The 1677-nt window shown below is 37.0% G+C and overlaps 1 protein-coding gene across 1 annotated transcript; it reads left to right on the top strand.

Moving 5' to 3' along the window:
• Positions 1-510: 510 nt before the first annotated feature.
• SARC_14961 (hypothetical protein) lies at positions 511-825 on the top strand (the record flags this gene model as incomplete). The annotated part of the gene is made up of 1 exon (XM_014290908.1): positions 511-825. A coding segment is annotated over exon 1 (223 nt), but the record flags the coding sequence as incomplete, so codon positions are not given.
• Positions 826-1677: the final 852 nt, after the last annotated feature.

Raw genomic sequence — 1677 nt, forward strand, 5'->3', positions numbered from 1 at the left:
GTATATATATATATATGTTATATATATATATATATGTGTGTATTTATATGTATGTATTTATATTTATATATGTGTGTGTGTGTGTGAGGGGGTGTGTGTGGTGGAATATATATATATGTATGTATATTCATGTTCATATTCTTATTCATGTAGATATATATATCCATATACATATAATACTATACATATATATAAATATACGTATGCATATGTCTTTATATTTGTATATCTATCCACTTATATTCAGAGGTGGTCACACGATTTGCACAATCTGTCATTCACCAATTCGTACGAAGTTACTGGTGTATTTTCGCCCTTGTATACCATATAAGTTGCATTCTATGTTTCGATTTGGTATAGTAATATGTTTAACGAATATTGCACTGATCCCCGTATCTGTATCATTAAAATTGGTACTGTGCCACATCTATGCTGTACCTCTGAATTTGGCCTGCTTATGTTATCCTCACTGTGATATAACTCTACGAGAACAGACGCAACCTCTGTCACAAGAGGGTCAAATACAAGGCCAGAGCGCAGATCTGTCAAAGCCCAATATCAGTGTGGCCCAAGCCACAACCATAGTCAACTCACTATGGAAGATGGACGTCCAGGTGAACAAGGACACACAGAAACACATGATACGCTCCATGCCTAGTTATGATGACTGCAACTTCTTGCTAACGATGGAGGATGGGAAGAAGTACGTGTTAAAGATATCGTACGAGGGAGAGAGAGAGAGCAATCTAATTCTGCAGGGCGAGATGATGCAACATCTCGCGGCACGTGGAGTGCTTTGTCCCAAGCACATCGCCTCGTGCAACGGTGAGTATATATATATATATGTGTGTGTGTATGTGTGTGTGTATGAATGTATATGTGTATGTATATGTTTTTATTGTTTATATATTTGAATATTTGTTTATTTGTATATGTATATAAATACATATTTATATATATATATATACATGTATATATATATATATATATATATATGTATATATATATTTATATATATATATATATGTGTGTGTATGTGTGTGTGTGTTTTATATACGTATGCAAGGTGTGATACTTATATAGCTATATAGCTATCCTGCTCAGACCTGCACCCTGTCAAAATTGTCAGCACCTATACATAACTTCATTGTTTATTCGTTTTCATGGTGTTCAGGTCAGAACATAGAACGGTACACTGCGCCAGATGGGCAGCACTTTGTGCGACTGCTGACATTCATCTCTGGACGCGTGCAGGTATGTTCTTTGCACTAGGTGTATGTTATAATATCAGGTATTAAGCAAGGTTGAGTGCACCTGAGTGATTCTTGTAGGTATGTGTGTACTTATCGATGCCAGGATTGTGCATGTGGACCAATCCGGGACAAAGTGACCTGAATATAGAGACCAATGGAGCGTAGTCAAATTATAGAACTTAAGAACTGTGCTATTGTTGTTGCTGATTGGGGGGGGGGGGTATGTATTGATGCTAGCGTATATATAAATAGAATCATAGTATACATACAAACAGATTATGAGCTAGTGGATGTCACGCGCATCCTACTGTGCTATGTGTATTTACTTTGCTGCGATAGTGCAGAAACGTTTGTATATAGGCGGCGGCGGCGGCAATAAGAGATACCTACTGTGAGTACCCAAACTGTGCTTACACGTGCTTAA

The sequence above is a fragment of the Sphaeroforma arctica genome (genome assembly GCF_001186125.1).
Source record: "Sphaeroforma arctica JP610 unplaced genomic scaffold supercont1.5379, whole genome shotgun sequence".
Classification (NCBI taxonomy): Eukaryota; class Ichthyosporea; order Ichthyophonida; genus Sphaeroforma; species Sphaeroforma arctica.